The sequence below is a fragment of the Dermacentor andersoni genome, chromosome 1 (assembly GCF_023375885.2).
Source record: "Dermacentor andersoni chromosome 1, qqDerAnde1_hic_scaffold, whole genome shotgun sequence".
Lineage (NCBI taxonomy): Eukaryota > Metazoa > Arthropoda > Arachnida > Ixodida > Ixodidae > Dermacentor > Dermacentor andersoni.
In genome coordinates this window covers 280,041,796-280,062,791 of record NC_092814.1, presented here as the reverse complement: position 1 = coordinate 280,062,791, position 20,996 = coordinate 280,041,796, and the positions used below count along the sequence as shown (strand labels likewise).

General features: G+C 43.3%; 1 protein-coding gene across 1 annotated transcript in view; it reads left to right on the top strand.

Annotated features, from left to right (window-relative positions):
- The window catches only part of Megf8 (multiple EGF like domains 8), a 221,282-nt gene extending 201,841 nt beyond the window's left edge, over positions 1-19,441 (top strand). Inside the window, exons 31-34 of the mRNA XM_050196139.2 lie at positions 2,237-2,376; positions 3,267-3,405; positions 9,925-10,030; positions 10,730-19,441. Of these exons, the coding sequence (XP_050052096.1) occupies positions 2,237-2,376; positions 3,267-3,405; positions 9,925-10,030; positions 10,730-11,727 (1,383 nt within the window). The 3' untranslated portion in view covers positions 11,728-19,441. The remainder of the gene's footprint in view (positions 1-2,236; positions 2,377-3,266; positions 3,406-9,924; positions 10,031-10,729) is intronic.
- Positions 19,442-20,996: the final 1,555 nt, after the last annotated feature.

Sequence of the window (20,996 nt, the reverse complement as noted above, 5' to 3'; positions counted from 1 at the left end):
TTCAAGTTAAAGAAACGTTTTGTTGCCTGCTGTATTGCGAGCGATATGGTACATAATCTTTACAAAGAAGTGATCTGTATTACAAAGGATTTTGCAGGTCCTAAGCACTTTATTATAAAGGCATTTGAGACTGTACCATGTTGTGTGTTAGTTTACACGGCTAGGCTGCCTGCATTGACCTTTAATAAAGAACTGACTGTGCATCTTGCCATTAGCCTTGACCTACTGCGCTCATGCAATATTAATGCTGTAGTTCTGTCACTTTGTTTCAGTAGCTTGAGGTAGCTTAAGTGTGCATATGTTTTCTTTTAGTTATGGTACATTGGTTGTATAACTATGCAAGATGGCAGCAAGGGGGAATATCAAGCTCTACTACAATTTTTTTTTTTTATTTATGGGCACACCCGCCGTGGTTGCTCAGTGGCTATGGTGTTGGGCTGCTGAGCACGAGTTCACGGGATCAATTCCCGCCACGGCGGCCGCATTTCGATGGGGGCGAAATGTGAAAACACCCCTGTGCTCAGATTTAGGTGCACGTTAAAGAACACCAGGTGGTCGAAATTTCCGGAGTCCTCAACTACGGGGCCTGCCTCATAATCAGAAAGTGGTTTTGGCACGTAAAAACCCATAATTTAATTTTTTTTATTTATGAGCACATTTTGATCAACTTGCATCACATATGTATTTTTACATGCAGATTTAAAATGTGCAATTTATTTTTCTGCACTACAAGCAGTCTTTAATAAGAAATTTGTTTTTTGTGTGAGCTAGTTTAGAAGTGACCTCTCTGTGGAAATTCTGGTCATTATGAAAGAGACTGGTATATCAAAATAATGTTGAAGTATCAGAGTTTGAACTGTTGCAATAAATGAATGTTCTGAAGTTATTTGGGCTGAAGTTGTAGCATGTCAAACATTTTTCAATAATAACCTATAATAGCATGCAGGACAAATGGTTACTTTTTGAAAATTTCTCTTATATGTTCATATTTTAGGAGTACTTCACTCTATAACTTAGTCTATGTTTTTGTCAAAAATATAATGATTGTGTTAGGATAAGTAGAACCATAGATATTGTCACTCCAAAACTGTGACACCATCAGAAATGCTGTTTTGAGAAAACAAGGAAAAATAAATGCTCTACACAAACCTGGAGCACAGGAGTGGGAAAATATTTGTGGGCATACTTTTGTCCCCAGTCTCTTCCCTTAAGTGTTATAATTTCTACTGAGTTTATTTCTGTACTGACAATTATGATATCATATATTTTAATAACATGAAAAATTATTTGTCCTGCTAAAATGTAGAAGCATCACTGTAATTTGCAATGTAAAAAAATTTCATGTCTAAATTACAGCATTATTGTATCAAGTTTATACTTTGATATTTACACAATATCAAAACATAAGGTAAAGCAGGTAAAACATTCTTATACTTCAAAATTTTTAATTGCATCGATCCCTCAGCACTCAGCTAAAACTGCTATGTTAAACTCTTCTTGAGCAGACAGCTTTTTTTACCAGTTATTGAGGATGAGCTCCTTGGTATTGTCAAGGGCCCTAGGTATCGTAGCTTTCTTAAAGTACACCTGCAAGATGGTGTCATATAGTCATGCTGGGCTCTCACTATTTGTTGTACCCGCTGTGGTTGCTCAGTGGCTATGGTGTTGGGCTGCTGAGCACGAGGTCGCGGGATCGAATCCCGGCCACGGCGGCCGCATTTCGATGGGGGCGAAATGCGAAAACACCCGTGTACTTAGATTTAGGTGCACGTTAAAGATCCCCAGGTGGTCCAAATTTCCGGAGTCCCCCACTACGGCGTGCCTCATAATCAGAAAGTGGTTTTGGAACGTAAAACCCCATAATTTAATTAATTAACTATTTGTTGTCACAGCAGTGGCAATCTAGTCAGTAACAAGTATTATTTATGAGCCTATTGGTACAATGACTCAAGTACTGCACCCTTTAGTGCAAGGTATCTGTGCTAAAATGTTGCATCTCATCCTGCTTGCCATCCTTGATGCACATTACATAATTTATTGGTTACTTCTACCACTAAATTATAAAGTGATGAGTAAACAAATTTTAAAGGGCCAATGACCAGCAGGCTTCACATGATAATATGTCATAGTTATCCGTAGTCTCTTGTCTTTTTTCAGTCTCCTTCGATTTCTTCATCGATTTGCTTTGATTCATTCGATTGGTTATGTTCAACTCTGTGCATCTTTCTCTCTACAGTCGTTCAAGCAGATTGAGCATGGTCCACTGGAGTTAGCTGTGTGTCGTTTCTGCCAGAACAACACGATGGGTGCTCAGTGTGAGGAATGCGTCGAGGGCTACTTTGTTGTGGGCAAGGACATCGCTCGTGGCTGTCGACCGTGAGTAGTACCATGCCTGTTTTGTGTGTGTGCAGGGCTGTGTATATGTGTATGTATTCTTTAACATTAAAGCTCTCCTTACCATTTTATTGCACATGTAGCTGTTAGCCTAATAATCAATAGTTTGGTATTCACCCTTTAAACTGCCTTCATATTTACATTCATTGCTTCTTTAATTAAAGCCAGGGTGTGAGCTATCGCTCCTAACGCAGGACTATCATCACAGGCTGCGTCTTGTCCTCTGTGCTTCTTTTATTTGTCTGCTTGCCTTTCTGTCATTTTATACTTCATTTTGTGTGTGTTTTTTTCCTCTTTTTCTCTCTTCTCCTGTGGATTTTTTAACGCTTTCATCTTCAACAACAATGAAAGCAAGTATTCAGGGAAAGCACGTACTGTATGTAAGGAACTAAGGAATATACAGGGGTGTCCCACATAACTTGAGCCAAGAAATTAAAAATGAAAGGTGCATCGGAAGTGAATTGAACCGAATACATACTATTTGCAGTAGCCTATAGTAACTCAGACAAGTCTTTGTTTTCCCTGTAACTCACTAATTAATTAAGCTTAATTATCCAACTTTTTAACTGTCGGCTGAGGACCCCAAGTATGAGACGTAGATTTGTAGAGCACCTTCAGAAACCACCGATCGAGTTGTTTCCTTTACGGTACATCTCACGTAGTAACTTTCGGTAAACTTTTTTTTTACAAAACTCATAACATGCATTGCATATCTAACTGCAAGTGCAGGCAGCATAGCTTCTTTCCACTGCACTGACACTTGACATGCTTTTTCAACTTCCAAGTAGTTTTAGGCAGTCAGTTGCACTCAAAGCAATTTACTGTGACAAATGTGCTTGATTTGCCAAGGCGCTGTTGTTGACTGTCACTAGGTGCGAATGCCACGGGCATGGGGACACCTGTGACCGGCGTACTGGTGAGAATTGCAACTGCAAGAACAACACGGAAAATGACCGCCAGTGTAGCCAAAAGAGCGGCAAGAACAGTGCCAGCCCCTGCTGGAACCTCCAGGTGTGTTGCTTATGTTAATTCATATGCAGTTGCTCTATCCACAAACTTAGTTACTAGTCTTTTGCTCATGGCAGTTTTATCCTATAGTAGATTACTGATGGCTTAGTTGTAGGTGCAGTTGGTAACGCTGCTTGGTAACCCCGAAATCGTGCACTTACAGCAGTCATGTAAACTGGGAATGCGTAGCAGAACCTCGTTCATGTGTATTAGAAAAAAACACAAGAAAAAACATACTAACCAGCAAAACGTATAATCTGAAGTCAAAAATATTTGGCAGACTCTACTGTAGCTGACATGTACGTAATGCAAAGCATTGTGCAGATCGTTACAGAATGAGACGCTGATGCGCGCTGAACTGCTTTGGCTGTCTATTGGCTATCTGTTGTATTATATTTCAAGAAGTATATTTTCTCCTCTCTCTGTGTTCAGTCTTGTTTTTTGTTACTGGCTGCGGAACATGCCCCTGTGTGGGAGGGTGCATTGCCTCCTGGACTTAGTACACCGCTACGGCGGCGATAATCCATTCAAATATTCGTGCCCTAGCACTTGGCCACCACTCTTGCATGCTTCTGCCATCTGTCATATATATAGAGAAGGTGTTCCTTTTTTTTTTCATCGGCTACTATCTTAACTATGGCGCGCCTTCTTTCCAGCAACGGGGGTGCGTCTTTTGTCGGTGTGCTTTCACCATACTGGCGTTGCCCTCTGTTGAATCTCTTTCATCTGTTGCTCTCTGTTTCATGTGTTGCTCTCTTTGCTTTGTCTGGTCGAGTTCGAATAAACGAAAGCACTCTTTTCTTGACTGCAGCCAGATGATCATTTTGAGATGACTGCTCGTGCAGCACCTTCAACTGTTGATTGGAGTAGCAGCTCTTCTGATTCCGAATACGAGGAAGAGGCAACTTCATCGATGTCAGATTCTGACCTTGGCATCGTGAAAACGTACTAAGAACAACGGTGTTTCTGAGTCTGCTGCTCGTTTTATGCCTTATGTCGGATAAGAATGGGAGGACCATACTGTTACGTTTCGCCTACGACGCGCGGTATAGCCGGCGCGGATGCAACTGACGCCGGGGCTTCATTCAAAGCGGCGGACATTTTGGCCCGTTCAGCGCTGCCGCAACGCCTCCCCGCCAAGCGCGTCCAGGCATGTTTCAATGCCACGTGTCTTCGTGTGTGCGTGTGTGTGTGTGTGTGCATGTTGGTGCCCACGCTTGTCAAAGCGCGGCAGCCGGGGAGAGGAGCTCCCCCAACTGTGAAGCGAGGAGGTCTGACCGGCGCCGGCCCGGCGGATGCGTCACCTACTCGTCTCAACGTGTCTCTCAGCGTGTCCGTGCCCCGCATCACGTGCGCCTCTGACGAGGCGTTCCTTCTTGCCCTCGACTCCGAGAGTATAAAAGCAGCTGCCCCCAGACGCCAAGAGAGAGGCTCCGATTTCTTCTGTCGAGTAACGTGCTCTCCAGTCTCTCCACTTCGGTCGACCTGACTGCCCGCTCTTTTGCGATGCTAGAATAAACAAGTTGTTCTGTTAGCAGTCGACTCATGCTTTGCCGGGACCTTCGGATGCTTCCAGTTGTGCCCCAGGCCGCCAGGCCAACGCTACCCTTGGGGCTTGCGACCCAGTTGCAACAACTCGTGCCAGCGGTGAGATTGCAACAACTGGTTGCTAGTGGTGAGATTGCGACAACGGAGGCCAGCAGCGAAGATATGCGGTTGACTGTATGCTGAGCAGCACAACGACCATCCGGGAGCAGTGCAATGAGCCCTGTGTGATTACTGGTTGCCTGCAGCGGAACGACTGCGCTGAATTCTTGGCTGTGAGGTTTGGTGAGTGCAGGACTTTCTTCTTCTGAGTTTTGCCAGGCTTTTGTTAGTGTCAGAAACAGAGCTGGTAATTGTGGTTGTCGTTGCTGCCGGGTTAGCTTGCGGCAAGACAATAGTAGGCAGTACAGAAAGCAGCATTCAGAGCAGCCATGGATTGGAAGTCGTTGCGCAAACCGAAATTGCTGGAGCTTGCAAGAGAGTTGGGTCTGGATGTCTCAGACAAACTCAGAAAACCAGAACTGCTAAGGGCTATTCTTGAGTTAGAAGCTGAGGATGACGAGCTGTCGGAATGCCTTGAGACCATTGAGGAAAGGGAGACGGCAAAAAGACAGGAGCGCGAACAAAAAGAGCAAAAAGAGAAACAGGAGCGCGAACTTAAAGAACAGAAAGAGAAAGATGAGCGCGAACGAAAAGAACAAAAAGAAAAAGAAGAGCGCGACCGTCAGCACGCTTTGGAAATGAAGCGTCTCGAGGTAGAGATGGAACGCGCTCGTAATGGAAGTGAGGCACACGGTGCAGGAGAACGAGTATCGTTCAAAATGACTGACCTGATGCGGCCGTTTAAGCTTGGAGAGGACATTGGTTTGTTCCTGGTTAACTTTGAGCGAACGTGCGAGAAGCAGGGGTTCTCTCAGGAAACGTGGCCACAGCGCTTGCTCACTTTGTTACCCGGCGAGGCGGCCGACGTAGTCGCTCGCTTGAAGAGAGAGGAGGCAGAGGATTTCGACAAAGTGAAATCGAGTCTGCTAAAAAAGTACAGGCTGTCAGCGGAGGCGTTCCGTCGGAAGTTTCGGGAAAATGAGAAAGGCAAAAGTGAGTCATATACAGAGTTTGCCTACAGGCTTATGTCAAACATGCAGGAGTGGCTCAAAGAAGAGAAAGCGTTTGGTGACCACGAGAAAGTTCTGCACTGTTTCGGGCTGGAACAGTTTTATAGTCGGTTACCTGAGAACGTGCGGTACTGGGTCTTGGATAGGCCAGACGTTAGTACGGTTGCTAAATCCGCTGAGCTAGCCGAGGAGTTTGTGATGCGTCGGGCTCGCGGAGCTAAGGACGGTCAAAACGGTGAATTTGGCTCCAAGTTTGAGAGGCCGAAGTTCACACCCATGAGAGCAAAGGGGAACACACGTAGTGCGGATGCGAGTGAAAGCAGTCCGACCGAACCTAAGGAGACAACGGCAGCCGAAGCCGAACGCAGAAAGCGGTTCGAGACGAGGCAAGCGCGCGTTTGTTATACGTGCCAGAAGCCGGGCCACTTTTCGGCGCAGTGTCCAGAAACAAAAACAAAAGTCGTGTTTTTGTCATTACGCAGCACTGACGAGAACATGAAGCTGCTCGAGCCTTACATGCGAGACCTCCTCGTGAACGGGAAAGAGTGCCGAGTGCTTCGCGATTCCGCAGCTACAATGGATGTAGTTCACCCCTCTTACGTAGAACCCGATATGTTCACGGGCGAGTGCGCATGGATCAAGCAAGCCGTGGAAGCTCATAGCGTGTGTCTGCCCGTAGCAAAAGTGCTTATTGAAGGACCTTTCGGAGCGCTTGAGACGGAGGCCGCAGTGTCATCTATGCTGCCCCCCCAGTACCCGTACCTATTTTCGAACAGGTCCGATCACCTCCTGCGCGAGAAGGGGCTTTTGTTTGGTGAGGCTAGCGTGCAGGCCTTAACCAGATCGAAGGTTCGGGAGCTCGCTGCAAAGGCGGTAGTTGCGGGGCCGACGTTGTCGAACAATGAGAAAGGGTCAGAGGCGCAGCAAGCTGATATTCTGAGCACGTCCGAACTGAATACAATTGAGCCTGTAGCGTTGAAGGCACCAGATACTGGAGAGGAAATGCCCGACACGGGAAAGTTAGAAGAGCTATCTGCAGATTTGCTCATCGCGCCTACGTCAGACGGACTTAATAGGTTGCTAAAAGTCAGCCGGTCGGCTTTGATAGCCGAGCAAAAAAAGGATGGCAGCCTAGAAAACATACGCTGCATTGTCAAGGAAGGTATCGCCAAGAAAAATGCTCGTTTTGTGGAAAGAGGTGGGGTCCTGTATCGGAAGTATTTAGACCGCAGGGGAGTGGAGTTCGATCAGCTGATCGTGCCTCAGTGCTACCGTCAGGATCTGTTGCGCTTGTCGCATGGGGGTTCGTGGTCCGGACACCTAGGAGTTAAAAAAACTAAGGACCGTCTCTTGCAAGAGTACTATTGGCCAGGGTGTTTTCGGGATGCAGACCACTTTGTGAGGACATGTGACACCTGTCAGCGGGTGGGCAAACCAGGGGACAAATCGAGGGCGCCGTTGAAGTTGGTACCTATCATTACGGAGCCTTTTAGACGGCTCGTTATTGATACAGTGGGACCTCTGCCGGTAACAACCACGGGGTACAGACACATTTTGACTGTGATCTGCCCAGCGACAAAGTTCCCTGAAGCAGTGCCGCTTAAAGAACTCAGCTCAGTTGAGATAGTCAATGCACTACTGTCCATATTTGCGCGAGTTGGTTTTCCTGCGGAAATCCAATCAGATCAGGGCACAGTGTTTACTAGCGCTTTGACGACAACTTTTCTCGAAAGGTGTGGGGTAAAGCTGTTACACAGCTCAGTGTACCACCCACAGTCGAATTCCGTTGAGAAGCTCCACTCCGTCATGAAGCGCGTGTTGAGAGCATTGTGTATTGAACAATAAACTGACTGGGAGCTGTGTCTGCCTGGGGTAATGTTTGCATTAAGGACCGCGCCGCATGCGGCTACGGGGTTTTCGCCAGCTGAGCTGGTGTACGGTCGCTCGCTTCGGTCTCCGCTTCGCATGCTTCGATACGGATCACTGCCCTCTCCAATGGCTGCAGACCATCTCTTCCAAAAATGGCCGCCTCCTGCGCTGGAGCCTCGCTTTGCAACAATATTCTTTTGAGGTGCGTTATAAAAAGGGGAGTCTCAACGGTAACGCCGATGGCTTAAGTCGAGTCCCCTAACTTAGGAATCAGCCTCAAAGTTATTTGTTACTGATGTTTTTCTTCCTGAGGCAGGATTTTTAACATATTGCTTTTGTTTAGTGTTTCAAAGTGATGACGTGCTTTCTAGTGCAATTTTCCAATTTGTGGATGCGTTCTGAGTGCTGCTAGACTGTAAGGAACTAGGCAGTAGTATAAAAGGGGAAAGAGCCTGGCAGGGCTTAGTGAGGGTTGTGTCGTGCTTGCTGACTGAGCGGTTGAGTTTCGGCGTAGTTCTAACGCTTGCTGGGAACGAGAACAAAAATGGCAACTCTCCCGAAGTCACTTTGCAGTGTCCTGTGTGAACCTGAACGTGAGAACGAGGCCTTCTCTGTGCGCTGCGCTCAAGAAACGCCGAGGGACGACCGACTTCAGTTATGAGCATCATCGAGCGACATCCCTCCGGACAGCGGATGCAGTCCCCTGACCATCAGGATCTCCTTCCCCCGGCGGGGCGGTCTGTTACGTTTCGCCTACGACGCGCGGTATAGCCGGCGCGGATGCAACGGACGCCGGAGCTTCGTTCAAAGCGGCGGACATTTTGGCCCGTTCAGCGCTGCCGCAACGCCTCCTGCCATGCGCGTCCAGGCATGTTTCAATGCCACGTGTCTTTGTGTGTGCGTGTGTGTGAGTGTGCATGTTGGTGCCCACGCTTGTCAAAGCGTGGCAGCCGGGGAGAGGAGCTCCCCCAACTGTGTAGCGAGGAGGTCTGACCGGCGCCGGCCCGGCGGATGCGTCACCTACTCGTATCAACGTGTCTCTCAGCGTGTCCATGCCCCGCATCACGTGCGCCTCTGGCGAGGCGTTCCTTCTTGCCCTGAGAGAGGGCCAAGAGAGAGGCTCCGATTTCTTCTGTCGAGTAACGTGCTCTCCCGTCTCTCCACTTCGGTCGACCTGACCGCCCGCTCTTTTGCGATGCTAGAATAAACAAGTTGTTCTGTTAGCAGTCGACTCATGCTTTGCCGGGACCTTCGGATGCTTCCAGTTGTGCCCCAGGCCGCCAGGCCAACGCTACCCTTGGGGCTTGCGACCCATTTCCAACAATACGAAGAGAGCATTTGTCATTATCGGTGTCATTTTTTCCCTTCTCCATAACCAAAAATAAACCATTGTGTGCGTGTGTGTGTGTGTGTGTGTGTGTGTGTGTTTTAATACCTGGGAAAAGAAGCCCAATGCTAGGGGTGTGTCACCTCTGAAAAAAACCCTTCATCTGTTTGTTAAGTGTTGTTAGTTTTACATTAAGTTGAAAGGCTGCTTGTAAGCACTGCTGTGTAAAGCATAATCCATTTTTCATGCTGATATTATAGTAGATCAATAAATCTGTTCATGTTCATACTCACATCTGCATTTTTTTTAGAACGACAGAAAGCTGAGCTAGTTGGTAAGGATTCATTATGCAAAAAAGGGAGGTGAGGCGTGCAGACAGGGCACAAGAGAAGAGAAGTAGACAACACCGTGTTGTCCACTTCTCTTCTCTTGTGCCCTGTCTGCACGCCTCACCCCCCTTTTTTGCATAATGCGTTTTTTTATTGCCTGAATCTAGATTACCATTAGTCCTTAGTGTCCAGCTTTTCCCATTTTTCCACATTTAATACAAAAAGCTTTCAAAATGCATTTGTAGTCTGCCATGCAAGAATGCGTACACTTGCTTGTACCGTGGTGTTGTTTAGAAGGAAACACTGCTAGATGTAGATGCCCATGCTATCTCTGCTGCAGTGCTCCAAGTGCAAGGAGAATTTTCAGGGTGTTCCTACCAATGGGCACCAGTGCTATCGTCACATGCGTCTCGAGCAGGACTACTGCTTGGACCCAGAGACACAGGGTGAGCCTACGAAATAGCCATACTGGCTATGCACCATTTATGAACGTGCACATAAGCAGGAAAAAAAGATCTTATGCTTGCAACAGCATATTCATTGCATGTTCCTTGCCTGTTGCCATTAGTCTTCAACCATTGGTAACAGTAGTAAACTAAGAGCATAATGAAAGATGCCACGAACGTCTTCACTGCTCTTGTGCTGTTCTGTGGTTATTATTCTGACAGCTGCATTCTCTGCATCATGTGAATTTGTGCAGTAGCTATTGCTGTGCAGATTTTATGCAGGAAATTAACTCTTATAGCAGCAATCATAACCCAAGAAGCTATGTTCAAGCGTTAAAACAGTACTAGTCAATTGTTTGGTTACTCTACATGTTATCCTATTCAGGTATTCTATCCTGTCCTGTAAAATTAAATTGATGAGACTTAACTGTATATCATATTTTGTCATCATCAAAAGATGTGCATAGTGATTCTTGTGTCACAAGGTCTCAATCAGCTTAACCCATAAACTTTTTGACAACTTCATTACTATTTGAATTGCAGCCAACTAATGTTTCACAATTTGGCAGAAATTGCATTGCGGCTATTCCCAGAGCTGCTAACTGTTCTGTGATGGTCAGATTAGGACCTTTGTCTTTAGTTTATTTGCATGACTGTTGCCACCACTCTACTAAGATTAGACATCTTTATTGCTTGCAGAGTGCAGTCCAGACCCAAACCTGCTGCCTCAGGGTCGCACCATGTTCTTCGTTGTTCAACCTCGCTATATGAACGTTGACATTCGTGTCATTATGGACATTACCTCAGGTGCAGCTGATTTGTATCTATCAGCTAAAGAAGACACCTTTGTCATTGAAGTCAACCGCACAACTGGCATACATGTAGTATCAGTTGATCGGAAGTATGGCGTTGGCTTAACTGGAGACTTGACAGCAAACGTAGCAGTTCCAGCTGCAGCTTCGCTCCGTAATGGTACCGATGCCCCTTGGCTTCTGCGACCTCGCCATGCCACACCTGCAGGGCTAGCCACCTACGTCACAGTGAGGGACCCGCGTGAGTTCCTGTTGGTTCACAATCTTCGGCACCGTCTTGTTGTTACTGTGCCTCAGAATGTGTATGACTTACGAAGCACGCGGCTCTACCTCGTTATCTCAGGTGCTAGTGAAGTACCCACACGTGGAAGCCTTTTCTTCCGTCAGGACCAGACACGCATCGATCTCTTTGTCTTCTTTTCTGTATTCTTTTCCTGCTTCTTCCTTTTCCTGGCAGCCTGTGTTGTGGTGTGGAAGGTGAAGCGTGCTTTTGACATCCGCCGAGCTCGTCGTTTACATGCAGCACAAATGGAACACATGGCACGTCGGCCATTTGCAAAGGTGTGCCTGTCCATTTTGGATGAAGAGGAGAGTGGTGACAGCTTTCGGTCACCATTACGTAAAAAACCTCAACGTCGCGCCCTCAGGGACTCGCCTAAGGGTGTCCCAGCATCTTGTGGATCAGTGCGGCCAGTTGCTGTGGAACCCACAGGTGATGGTGCAGCAGCGGTGACTACATTAATGGTGCAACTTCCTGGAGGACTGAGTGCTCCAGTGCGACTTGCACTTGCTTCTGCACTGGTGGCTGTGCGTTCTGGGGGAGGGGGTGCAGCAGGTGGCATCCGAGCTGCGATGAGGCGGAGGACAAGCCACATAAACTTGTGATATTGGACATGCTGTAATGTTCTTTATTGGAATGTTATACTCTGAACTCATTTGGCTGGATAGTAGTGGTGCAGTGAGTGCAGGCCATGTTGCAGCCTGAACTTTGAATCCAGCTCAAGCATGTGCTGTGGCTGTTGTGACCAGTGCGAGTCCCTTTCTGACACCTGCTTTGTCTTTGAGAGGACTATTAAGATACTTTTTTTGTAGAGAGTGGTATTTAAAAAGATGATCGTGGATTCAGGGCAGCAGCTTTCGGGCGTAGACTGCCAGTAGGCAATTGCAGTGCTTTCTCTTGGGCTTGTAGTTTAGTACTTGCTTTTTTGTATTGGCCCTGTCTGCAGGATCGGGTCTTAGAAGCCCACTATCAACTGCACACCTACAAGAGCACTGCTGAAGATTTGCAGTGTTCCTGTTAACCAACCACAGAGACAATGTTTTATTCATAGCGTGCGCACCATATGTCCGCCTAACTCAGCAAACATGACTAGACGTAGTTGCAAATCTAAAATGTTCGTTAGTTCATCAATTATATGAAAAGTCACAATAGCAGTGCCTCAGCTGCAGTCTTATGCTTTGACCTCAAGCATGAGAAATCAGATGCTCATGTTCTTTGCCATATCGTAGTTAAGTTTTATAATTACTTCCTGTATTTTCAGGCCACAATGCACATCATGTATTTACATATCCTTTCGTTTTCTTTATAATTTTGAGTAAGAAACTCAACAAAAGTTGTCTAAGTTTAATTCAATATATCTTTTACCTGACATTGAATGTTCAGTTACCTCTCACTTTATAATTGCATACTTCACAATAGCTTACCCTAATTAGACTTGTATTGATCTGCTGTGTAGTACTAGCTTCAGTGGCAGATTCCAAAAACAAGCTTTGTTTTATGAAAGGTCCTGAAGGCCTATGACTAGCCATCATATTTTATTACTTAGTTCATGCATGAGTATTAAACTTTGCTCTTGCATACTTTGTTTGATGACACCATGTTTGTCTAATGGTTGCAAGTAATCAAGAACTTCGTGTCATCCGTGCTGAATGTTTCAGAGGGAGATAAGTATAACTGCAAAGTTGCCACACAACACATTTGGTCATGTTTTGCACACTATGTTTGGTGCCAAAATTTTTATGACTCCAACCTGCAGTAGCCTATTTGATGTCCCTGCAACCTTATTCCATTCATTCTTTTCTTCACGATAATCAGGTATGGACGGATTCTTGACCAGTGCATGGAAAACAAGCTAAGATCTGTCAGCAAGCGATATCTTTCACTACAAATATGGCAAAAAAAAAAAAAAACTTTCTTCGTGTACTTTTTTATTTTTTATTGAGAATAGGTTTCTTTTTCACTTAGTTACATGAGCTCTGTAGCTCAATAATTCTATCTGGTGTGTGAAAGCTGCTTCAGAATCTATGCGAATATAACTGGTATTTTCATGACTGAGCCATGAGGAATGGTTTGTAGCACTAGTGGCCTATACTGAATAAGCCAGTCTGATGTTCCCAGTTTCAAGAATCTCTTATGCAAATTTAGTTTGTCTCTATAAATAAAGTAAATTAGCAATGGATATGAGAAATTTTTTTAACAAATACAAGTGTCCTCTGTCCCATGCATGAAAAATGCAGTATACGTCAAGCTGGTTATCAAGCTCCTGATGAATTATCTTGAACATTTGTTGTCAGTACCTGTGGTAACTGCTATGCTAATGTACACCTGCAATTTCATGCTGGGTCATTGCACATGAAGTTGTAAGGGGGGGGGGGGGGGGCACAAAATTTTTTGTGATGTGTACCACTGTTTCTTCCAATAAGGGCACCTACCTAAATTTTTATTTTGGAAATGAGCTTTTACTCCTGAGATTGTGCCTACTGTTTCTGTATTGGTTTTTCATCACATATACATACTTAAGCCTTGTTCTTAAGTGTTCTGACATGCTTTCTGCAAACTTGCTTATATGACAATCAAGAACAAAGAATGCTGCCTGCTATTTTTATTCTTCCATATCATTAGTGCAGGCAGCCCACAGCCAACAGCATTGAATACAATGATGATGCAATTGTCTTTAACAGGTGCCCTTGCAACTATGAGCACTCATTATGATTAGTGTACCACACCATTTGAAATCAGGAACATCATTTTAGCTTACCTTACTGTTGCAGAAGTGAGCACCTGGCTGCCATCCTGGTCATGTTGCATTTGTGAGATAACATTATTTCAGTCTCTGGAGTTTGTTTTACTTAGCTGAAAAAGGGGGAAGGAAAGAGGACTTCATTTTCATGAGTTGACTGCGCTTTAAGGTGAAGTTCACCAATGAACATTCTCTCTGTATTTTGTTTCCCTGAAAAGAAAGAAATGCACGGTTTTTGTTAGTACATCTTGACGAAAACTTTTCTTTCTATACGTTACTGTCATTGTTCATGCATTTCAAGCCCATTACAACCTCAGGCTGTTCTCAGAATTAATGCTGTCAGGTACCATTTCTAAATGTCTTTTTTTACTCATGATTTTCAAGGCCCTAGCGTTTACCTCTAATATTCATGTGGACGAAACAATGTTTACAATCTGCGCTAATGTGACAAGTATGCAATGCTTTATAGCCTAGTGCACAACACTCGGCACTGGCTCAGGCTTGTTTGACATCACCTATCTAGCAAGGACTTCAGGAAGTATTATGGAACTCTTCTCTAATTTCCTGTGCAGAATGAACACTTACTGAGACCAGAGTAAAGCTGAGTTGAACTTTTTTTCCAACCTTCTTGTCGTATATTTTAGCTCTGACGATCAAGGTAATTTGGCATGGTGTACAGCTAGAGCAGAAATTGGAATGGCATAGTTTTGTTGCCCTACTGCATTTGCCTCTAAGTCAGTGGAAACCAGACCACATATTTGGGGTGCCCATATGTGGCGTTAGCACTCATGCGGTCTTGCGTGAACATGTTATATCTGCGATTTTTCACTGAATTACTCGTAAATGCCGTTCCACCAAATCACGTTGCTGTTTACTTTTTGCACTGCTTGTAGATGACATGATGCAGTCCTTTGTTCTGAAATGTATAATGTCTTGTCCATTTCCATTTCTGTGCAATTAACATGAAATACATTTAAACCTGTATGTTATCTCATTTCAGCTGGGTCAGTGCAAATGCTTTAGCTGCAATGTAGATATAGTTTTCACTGTTTGCTTGTTATTCCATTCATTTTGTTTTTCCATGCAATGTGCTGTGTAAGTTTTTTTGTTTTTTTTAAGCTTCTTTCATAGCTCAAAACAGCTACAGTTCCTAGTGCGATGCTTTTTCCAGCACGTTTACAATGTCAGAATAGTTCTGGCCTTTGTTGTGACGAGGTCTCATATTATTTTCTGTGTGTGTTGCTATATACATTGCAGTGCCAAAAAAAGTATGTATTTCATTGTATGGTGTAATGTTTTAATGTTTCCTTTTTAGACTTTTACTTTTTGATTGCTAAAAGCAAACTGGGCAGAATAACAATAATTTTTCTAGAAGTCGGAGGACACTGTAGTGGCAGAGCTCGCCTTTATATTCACTTGTGCTACAGCATAAGCAAATAATTGTTATAATCTTGCTGCTGATTGCGTGACATACGGGTGCAGTGGAACGAGTGACGGGCATGTTTTTACAGTTTGCTTTGTCGTGTTAATGTCATGTTTGTACACTGCTGAGCTTGGTTTTGTGAGGATCACACCATCTGACAGCACTGCGTAAAGTTCAGGCCATTGTGCACCATATAATATTTGCATCAGATTTTTACACATTTGTTTGTACTCGTTAACCAAATCATTACTAATTCAAAAAAATATTCGTCTGCAGGATGGAAATTATATTCTCCCTGAACTTGCTATTATATGTTAATATGTCTAGAATGCAACAAGGGAAAACACGGGGAAGGTGGGAGATGGAAATTCAAGACGATGAGCAAAACGAGAACAAGGTGAAAGCAGGAGCCAACGTTTCGACAAGTGGACTTGTACTCTACATCTTACAGTCAAATTTCCGTTCCGAACGAGAAAGAAAATACAGAGAATCATACCTTATCTATAAGATCAAGACATTGCAACCAATAGGCATAAACGTTTCAAAGGAAGCTTTAGAATTTATTTGCTATGCTAAATTTCAAGCTATAGGCGTTTTTTTTTTTTTTTTCCTTCTTCTTCTTTCAGTTTTTTCCCCCTTTATTTATTTATACCATTTCAGTATTCCCCTTTTCTTTCTTTTTTTTTTCTTTTTTTTCGACCCCTGGTTTCTGCTGCTCCTTCTATTATCTCTTTCAGAGACATGATAGCCTACGACCACCAGTGAAAGAGGTAATAGAGGGCTGCTTGCTGTGCACGCCGTTGACACGCCGGCTGACACGTGATTGACAGACGGCTGGGTCCCTGGCCTCGTGCACAGCACTCCTTTATTCTCAATTCGACACGCTAACACACCTTCGCTCGTTGCCGCAGCCACCCGCCTTACGCCCTCTCCCCTTTAGAAGAACCCCACCTATATATACTGTGGCGAGGAAAGCATATGTCGCCTTGAAGAAGACAAGTCCACTTGTCGAAACATTGGCTCCTGCTTTCACCTTGTTCTCGTTTTGCTCATCGTCTAGAAGGCAACAAAAACAAAGCACACATAGCACAAATCAACAGAAGAATTTGAAAAGAGATTGCATTCATACATTTCATCTTAGCTGCTCACCAAAAGTGCGTGTGCACATGCGTCGGTGTGCTGTTGAATCTTTAAAATTTGTTAAACAGTGCTGTAAAAAGAGTGAAAATGAATTTACAGTGCGGATGTTCTGAATCTACTTAAATGATCTCAGAGTATGTGCAACATCAGTGTAATGTGTATTTTCCTTGTAATACATTGCATCATGAGCACCTTGCTTTAACAAAGTGTGGTGAAATGCAGGTCTCCTTGGGCGTCACAAATGCTGTCATTGTAGCTCTACAAAGCATGTAATGGTTTTAGCTGATTGCTTTATGAAACCAAATCTTGGTTAAAATACTTGTTAGCCTTACGACTATTGGCTAATACTACATTGGTCATTCCACACCAAGTGTACTAACCTTGGCAATTGATTATCTGTGATTTCTCTTCAAACATTTTTAGGTGCTTGGAGTATAATGCGAAAAGTCATTCCATAAAATATTTTTCTTGAAAAAAATTTGCCACTGGCTCGAGCACCACTCGAATTTTCTCGTAAGGCACGAAAGTATGCACCATAACAGGCATTGCCATAAACTTCAAACCAATAATAAAAGATGAACGCTTAATTAACTCAGGAGAATGAAGGTAGGTCTTACACCACAAATTGCATTAAGCACTTTTTAGCCACTCCTCCATCTTTATAAGCCATTAAATTTGGGGAAATTAGTCCATATTTGGTATTATTTTTTTCAATAAAATGATCTTATACAAAAACAAAATTTTTCTACAACATAAGTGTCCAGGAACTGTACTTTACGTGAAAAATATTTTTAGGCAGATATATAGCACAGGTGGCAATAAATATGCAAGAAACTCATTTTTGGCCTATGTTTAGCCGTAAATGTAACATTCAAGCGATCCAAGTAAAAATATGCTAAATAGCGCTTCTGATAGTGCTTTGCATTCTTTTAAGACTGAGAAAGCATTATAAAATTACTTTTCGTTTTAAGCGAGAAAAAATCTTTTGAAGGTGTGTCCCACTGCTCTTGAAATTGGCATCCGTTTCATCTTCACCGCAAAGCCTCTTGGCAGCAAATATAATACATATGGATGCGAGTGTTCATGTGCCAATAGAGGGTTGTATGTAGGAAGCCCCCACTGCTTCTAAGTTGAATTCTTTACGACTATAAACAAGCAGCATTATATACAACCCAATGTTGCTATCCATTGTCGACCTGCTTGGCATCTTAAGATGGCAACGAGAAGCGCATTGGCAGTCATGCTATATGACTGCCTACGCTAAAAAACCTATGGTTGTGAAAGGTGCAATAAAATAATGGTGCCTCAGTCTCCTGAGAAACTTAAGTGTTTATTATTGGAATGCAGTCTTAGCAATGCCTATTATGGTGCATACTTTTGTGCTTTACGAGGAAGTTCTGGTGGTGCTTTCAGCTGGCGAAAAAAAATTTTTCTGGAAAAATATTTCTAGGAATGACTTCGTGTTATACACAAGTGGCTAAAAAATTTTTAAAAATGAATCACAGATGGTCGAGTGGCAACATTAGTACAGCTGGCATGGAATGACCCATATAGGGATTGGAACAAAGCTGTACCTGAGGGGTGTAATTGTTATTTCAATTCTGTGAGAGACTTGTGAATCATCACAGATCACATGTGACCTGCACGAAAATGTACATTGTTATCGGACCTGAGATAGTGAAACATGTGGTGGCCCACTATAGAATAACTTGGCACTAATTTACAATATCTTGAATGCATACTTAGGCCATGTCTTTATGTTCAGTGAATTTTGTATAACATTTCATAAGTTAAATAATTACATTAAAAGGTCTGGTGTTATGCAGCCTTCAAAATTGCAGACAACTGGCTGTAGGCTTAGGTTGCATGTGGCACAGATGTGTTTTCTCTTCCTGCAAGATCATCTTGGTGGTAGAACCTAAAGAAATTTAATGCACAAATGGCAGTGCAAGTGACAAAAACATGCTGCAAATTGCAAGCATTTTATTGATTCTTTTAACTTTATGTTTAGGCTAAACTTTGATCATGCAGCATAGGTAATGGCAGTATTGTTCTTCTAACAGCCGGAAAGCTTGTGCCTGTTGCAAGTGTTGTCATTGTACGTATTAATTACACTGCACATTAATAGTAGCAGAGCACTGAATGTGTTCAGGATTGTTGGCAACAGGCTTAAAAACCAGTTTCTGTTCTGGAACCTTGGCAAGAAGACAAACTGTGTGGCAATTGCTTCCGTACATGGTATGCAGAATAAATTTTTTAAATTAATTATTTTTAAGGCATTTTTTAAATCTTGCAGCGAGTTTAATTTCAATGTTCCCTTGGGTGTATTGGGTGTATAACTTTCGTTTTATAAATTTAAAAGTAGCTCAATAACAAAATGTCAAAGAGCCAGTTGTTATCGGCAAGGTGCAAATCAACTGGACTGACACTTTGTTGTATTCTAGCATCATTTTTGCTCTGCACAATTTTTTCTTCTCGCAGTACACATTTGAGCAGCTGCTCTGCAGTTTTACATTCTTTTCAATCATTTAATTATTGACTCACTGAGCATTAGAATAGGTTTTTCACAGAGTTCAGCTGGGCATACTGCATTCACTCTGTAGGTGATCGCAGTGAACCAGCCTTCATGCTAGAATATGTGCAACTTGTACATATTACCTCTACTGTTTGCACGTTTTACTATGGAATACTCTCCGTCCTCGAAATGTCCCATCACGAGGTAATGCTGATAGCAAATTAGCAGACAAAGGAAACTGAAATTTTTAGGACCATTTATCACTCAAATGTGCACATTGTGCTGTGGTAGATGATCAATTATTTTCAAATATATTGTACAAAGATCAAAGGCCGCTTCATCTTATGTTGGGGAAAATGTGGGTTAGCCTATGGAAATATATTTTTTCCAGTTGTGTGAATGCTGTGAATGTTGCAGCATAGTAGAAGCAGGATGCTATACACAAGAATCTCACATTGAACATTTGAAAGTAGAAGCAATAAAGGAAGTTAATAAACCTTACCTACATTTGTTCTGATTACACTGATAAAATACAACCTTTGTTCAGTGGAAAACTGAGAAAGTTGTATTAAGAATTGCGTGTATGACCAATTTCAATGTGTGTCAGATATGTGGAGATAGATACTGACGTTGGGCGACAAAATTGTTGCTTCAGCATACTTGTGGCAAGTACATCAATCTGGAAGATAATCTGACAAGTTGGTGGCACCTTTACAATCAAAAGTATGCCAAACAAGAGCAGTGAGCAACGCATCACAAGATATTTATTTGGTGAAGATGCATTCACTATGATGGCAGGCGAAGTGCACTCCATTGTTAAGAGTGAATGGACAAGTACACTGTATGATCATGGCATGATTTTTGCAGCACAAAGCACCGAAGTGCGGAAAGAAAAGAATGAAGGGTTAGAAAAAGGACAAACACAAGCGCTGACTACCAACTAGATTTATTGGTCAAGAACACACAAACATATACAGAAGGTGATAGGGTTATCATAAATTGTATCAGAGGCACTAGTCACATTGGTAGGTTGAAACCAGTGGTGAATATTTGTCAAAATTTTATTACATGGCAAGAATTTTCAGTAGGTTAGAAACCGAACAAGATTAGTGTTGGCATAGGCTCAAAAGCGCGAACTCCTTATCGTGTAAAGCCACTTATGGTTGTCTCACCCACATATCACCATATTTCTTATATAATAGGCCTCAGAAATTTTCCACGTTCCCTGATCGTGTAGGCAATTCAACGCATTTCCCTCTTCAAACTGAAGCTAACAACCGCAGCCTTTGCAGTGCAACACTAAGTTAGATGTTCTTCCTTTCATTAAGTCGTTTTCTTGTTCCTCCAGTCTTTTGTTTATGCAGCACCCTGTATGGCCTATATAACTTTTCCTTTTCTTTCTGCACTTAAGTGCTTCACATGGCAGAAATCACACTGTGAACTTGACCAACTCGCCCACGTCACTATTCTTATCCAACACACAGTATGAGCAAAGCATTGCTTTGGGATAGTTGGTAATCCATACTTCTTAGTGTTTTAGTGCAGAATCTACAAAAAGGCACACGGAGACACAGACAGAACAGGTGCTAACTTCTAACTACTGTTTAATGCCAGATGTTCTGAATATATAAAACAAAATAGACAAAAAAAAGAGAGAACACAATCACTCGATCATACCAACATGTATGTGTTACTAAGCACTTATTACCAGCTGCCCTCAAGAAAACTTACCTATTTCTTTGGCAAATAACAAAAGAGATGGTGCGCCGATGCACTCATAATCGTTATCACAACACAAAACTGGTTGCATGTGCCAAGGGTATTGTGTATCGAATACCGATATCATGTGGCAGAACGTATGTAAGGCAGGCGGAACGATGCCTACGTGAGCACTTAAAGGAGCGCAGCAGGAACGTGGCAAAGGCAGGACAGGGACACTTGGTGTTACGCTGCTGTGACTGTGGGTGTACTCCGTATCTTGACAACACTGCAGTCTTATTGAGAGACAAACATCGGTGCATGCATGAGATTGTGGAAGCTGCAGTAAGGAATAGGG